Here is a 5,000-nt window from a genome sequence, read left to right as displayed (position 1 = left end):
GATGGCTGTGGTGGTGGTGGCGGTGATGATAGCAGTAATGATAAGGCAAGTTAGCGTCGCGAACTGGAGAATAGAAGAACATGCATGAGTATGAACCCAGACAAGGCTAAAACAAAATTATCATCGTGGGATTTTTTGGTCCGTGGCCAGCCCCAACTCAAACTAGAGTCTGCCATGGACTCAAAAGAGAAAGACTGGATGTGGTTGTATATGGGATCACATGACATGGACGATACTCCACTCACACTCCCTTTCAAACATATCCAGCCACCAGTTCCTTGTTAGTTTAACGACTTCTCTTTTACGAAGTCCTTTAAGTAATTTCCTGTAATTGTATTTTGATTTTGTTTTCAAATTTCACCCTCGTTTGCCCAGTTTCCCCCTAACTCTCCATTCATTCACGTCTCCCACCCCTTCTAACCGATAATACTCAAATGTATTCAAAAATACTTTAACAAAATGACTTCAATCACCGAAATGTGTGACGGGACATTAAACAAAATTCCTCCTCCTCCTCCGGCCACCAACCAGGCCCGAGAGAAACGAGACACCTGCCGTGAAGGTCAAGCAACTGCAGCAATACTCTGAAAAGACGCATCAACGAAACGCAGGACCCCCGGTCTACTCTGGTCCCAGTGCTCCACTTGAGCCCAGCATTCAACACACTCAGCTCTGGGCTGGTGCAGAGAGTAAGGTGGCAGAATGGTTGATACGATTATCTGCCGATACAGTGTCAGTGAAGATTTGGGTTCGATTCCTGCTCCAGTTCTTTATCTCAAGTTTCACTGGAAAATCAAACTAAGTGTCTCGTCATTCAGACGAGGCGATAAACCGAGGTCCCTTGGTGCAACACGCACCAGGCTTATGTATTTATGATTTGTAAAACTTCACATTACTGCACTGACTACGTGCGGCCACACCAAAGACCCTAGGTTTATGTATTATTTGTAAAACAGTGACTTAGTGCGGCCATACTAAAGACCTTAGATTTATGTATAATTCGCAAAACTTCACTTTACTGCAGTGACTAAGTGGGATCACACTGAAGACCCAATATTTTGTGTTTTATTTGAAAACCATCTTATTGCAGTGACAAAGTGTGGCCACACTTACTTCATCTTACTGCAGTGATAAAGTGTGGCCAGGCTAAAGACCCAATATTTTGTGTTTTATTTGAAAACCTTCATCTTGCTGCAGTGACTAAGTGCGGCCACACCAAAGAACTTAGATTTAAATGGCATTTGTAAAACTTCACCTTATTTACAGTGGCTGAGTGCGGCCACACTAAAGACCCTAAATTCATGTATTATTTGTAGAACTTCACCTCACTTGCAATGACTAAGTGCGGCCACATTAAAGACCCTAGATTCATGTACAGTTTTTTTTTGCCTGGGGTCTTTGACCCAAAAGTGTGAGCCCCGTTGGGGGTTGCAGTGTGGCCGAGCGGGGTGATGGGGGCGGGGGAGGAATGGTGGGGGGGCTGGGGGGAGATGGGGGGGGGGGGGGGCGAGCTTTTAGCTGTGAGCCTTGGGCGGCCACATCAATAGCGGTATCAGCTCATGGTTTTCATTTCTGTTATATCATACACATCTTATTGCCATGTTCTGTTGCCCGTGCATATACTAAACGAGCAGGGGGGGGGGGAAGAGAAAGAAACGGATGTTACACAACTGAAACAAGGTTCGTCTGAAATTAATAACTACAAGCATTATTTCCATACTACGTAGGACAAAAGAAAACAGTATGCAAAGAAAGTCAGACAGACACATAATTCACAAATACATATACACACGCATACGTAATTATATACAATATCATATTACAAGCTGTCACGTGACAGCTAGTGGTTTGTAACCAGCACTGCCGACTGCAAACTCGGAACAGCTGAGACAGCCATAGAAATTGCTGTCGCCGGCTGTCCTGTATACTGTCGGTCAGGTTCAATGCAACTGGACTGCTTCAGAACGTCAGCAACCACATTCCTTCTGCTGTGTGAAGCGCAGTCAGAACCTTAGCTATTTCTATGGCGAACTTTCTTTATATATATAAAAGAATGCACTAGGTCAAGACCGGAGGTCATTCTTGAACTAGAAGAGTAAATTCAAAGGGGTTTTTTTCTGTCTCTCTCTTCTGACATGGATTACAGGATCTTTAACTCTCTCCATACGAACGGCGAAAGAGACGACGTTAACAGCGTTTCACCCCAATTACCATCATCAAAATATTGCAAGCGGAAGGCTCTTACACTGAAGACGTGAATGTTCACAAAAAATACCACAATTCTGACGACGGAAGCTAAAGGTTGGGTCATTCAGACACCCACTGGACATCCGAGGGGTCTGTGTAGAGGAGAAGAGAGGACTGGCTGTACTGAGTGAGTTAACGTGCGTATCTGATCTGCTTGCGTCTGCACAGCAAGGGGTTTCAGGCACTAGCAGGTCTGCACATATGATGACCTCGCTGATGGGAAAAATCTCCACCACTGACCCACCAGGTGCGCCATAACAGGGGATCAAAGAAAGGAAACTCAGGTGAGAATCCTCCGCTCTAACCATTCGACCACGACACCCGTCGTACATGCGTTTGACTTGCCGGTTATACTACGTTGCAGTTGTTGGTTATGTCTCAGCGTTTAACTCACTCAGTACGACCAGTCCTCTCTTCTCCTCTACACAGACCCCTCGGATGTCCAGTGGGTGTCTGAATGACCCAACCTTTAGCCTCCGTCGTCAGAATTGTGGTATTCTTTGTCAACATTCACCTCTTCAGTATAAGAGCCTTCCGCTTGAAATATTTTGATGATGGCAATTGGGGTGAAACGCTGTTAACGTCGTCTCTTTCGCCGTTCGTATGGAAAGAGTTAACTTGAGAACGGAACGCACGCAAAGACTATCATACTACAAACCGACTTCGGTAAAAATGATACGTCCCGTCCATGATAATGGAGTCTCCCGTGGGACCGACGGATGGGTAGGCAGGCAGGCTTATCTGTCGGTGTGTGTCCTCATATGGGAGAAGAGGCCGATTCTGGATGCGCAGCACTTCCCACAGGTGTTGCAAGGGAAATCGCCTCTAGAAGTTGAGCCCTGCTTCCTTCGCTCACGCTTCTCCTTAATGGCCAGCGTTCTCTTGTTTTCAAACGTGTTTATACCAGAGCACACCGTCCTCCAGCGAGAGCGGTCAAGGGCATCAGTTTCCCAGGCTAAACATCACTGCAGTTAGTCTTTAAGAGGAGTAATTGGGAAAAACAGTTTCAGTTTTGACTTTGTGTAAAAGTAAACCCAGATGAGACACAGAGACAACTCAAAGAGAGAGAGAGAGAGAGAGAGAGAGAGTGAGAGAGAGAGAGAGTGAGTGAGTGAGTGAGTGAGTGTGTGTGTGTGTGTGTCTGAGTGAGAGAAGAGAGAGAGAGAGAGAGAGAGAGAGAGAAAGAGAGGGAAGAGAGACAGACAGACAGACAGACAGACACACACACACACACAAACAGAGGGAGAGAGAGAGAGAGAGAGAGAGAGAGAGAGAGAGAGAGAGAGAGAGAGAATGTGAATCATTTATTCATTATTTGGCCACAGCCCGTCATGAAAGGGTGCACATGGACAAACAAGTACTTACATCACACCCACCTAAAAAATCCATACACGTTCCAACGGTCACATCAAACGAAACTGTACTTTGAATAATACTGTTAAGACATTACATTATCTCTAAAAATCTAAATGCATTTTGCGAGAAAGTTGACAAATTCTTAACAACGATAACCAGCGGTCGACATCGACAAAGTTTAACGGCACATGGGCGACGGTGATAGTTTGAAGGAACAAGTTTTTGTCTGATATCGCTTTGAGCTGGACAACACAGTACTAAATGCAGCTCGTCTTCCTTGGATTCTTTACACAATGCATACATTAAGTTTTTGTCAGAAAAATGTCTATATCATTAATAATGGACGGTCATAATCAGAAACACCACACAGAGAGAGAGAGAGAAGAGAGAGAGAGAGAGAGAGAGAGAGAGAAGGGAGAGAGAGAGGGAGATAGAGGGGGGAAGAGAGAGAGAGAGAGAGAGAGAGAGAGAGAGAGAGAGAGAGACAGAGAGACAGACAGAGATAGAGAGACAGACTGGCAGATAGATAGACAAATAAAGACAAAAAGGCAGAGAGATAGACAGACAGAGACAAACAGACAGAAACAGAGGGACAGAGACAGGCATTACTCTTAGACAGGATGAACACACTTTCTTTCTCTCGTTCATCTCCAGTCTTCATTAACAATTATGGTAACAGTCTTGTCGATCTTAATATCAAATGACTGACAACTGGGATCCAAGGGGGTGGATGTGGAGGTGGGGAGTGGAGGCTTTTTTTCATAATGACGAAATATACGTGTTTGTATCAGCGTCTTTAGTATCTCAATCTTTCCCGTGTGTGTGTGTGTGTGTGTGTGTGTGTGTGTGTGTGTGTGTGCGTGCATGCGCATGTATGTGTGCGTGACTAAGAGAGTCAGACTGTGAGAAATCGAGAGAGGAGATATGAAGACAAAGAGAGAGAGAGAGAGAGAGAGAGAGAGAGAATCATATTCACACACACACACACACACACACACACACACTCACACACACACACCATTCACAAGAACCCGTGCCAAGCACCGTGACATTACCACATGAAACGCCACAAACCACTTCCACCAACATCCACCCCCACCCCCACCCCCCCAAAAAACAAAACCGTCGTCAGTCTGCAAACAACAAATCGAATATCTCCCCACCCTCATCCCCTCCTAACACATCCCTCAACATCCATCATCCTCTCGCAGCCCCTTCCCAAAAACCTCCCTCCCTCCCCACCCCTACCCCCACCTTCCACCACCACCACCACACTTACCCCCAAACACCACACCTCTGTCTTCGGGTTGGGAGGTAGAAGCATGCGGAGTGCTGTTATGCTTGTTGTCCACGGACATTTTCGCTGGATTATCAGCAAGCAGACGACGGCACAAGAG

At 45.8% G+C, this 5,000-nt stretch overlaps 1 protein-coding gene across 1 annotated transcript in view; it reads right to left on the bottom strand.

Annotated features, from left to right (window-relative positions):
• LOC143276155 (band 7 protein AGAP004871-like) overlaps positions 1 to 5,000 on the bottom strand; it is a 65,844-nt gene that overhangs the window by 60,730 nt on the left and 114 nt on the right. The window contains exon 1 of the mRNA XM_076580574.1: positions 4,883 to 5,000. This exon is cut by the window's right edge and continues 114 nt beyond it. Within this exon, the coding sequence (XP_076436689.1) occupies positions 4,883 to 4,961 (79 nt within the window). The 5' untranslated portion in view covers positions 4,962 to 5,000. The remainder of the gene's footprint in view (positions 1 to 4,882) is intronic.

Source organism: Babylonia areolata, chromosome 31, assembly GCF_041734735.1.
Source record: "Babylonia areolata isolate BAREFJ2019XMU chromosome 31, ASM4173473v1, whole genome shotgun sequence".
NCBI classification, from domain to species: domain Eukaryota; kingdom Metazoa; phylum Mollusca; class Gastropoda; order Neogastropoda; family Buccinidae; genus Babylonia; species Babylonia areolata.
Note: the sequence above shows the minus strand (reverse complement) of the source record. Positions and strands in the feature narration are given on the sequence as shown.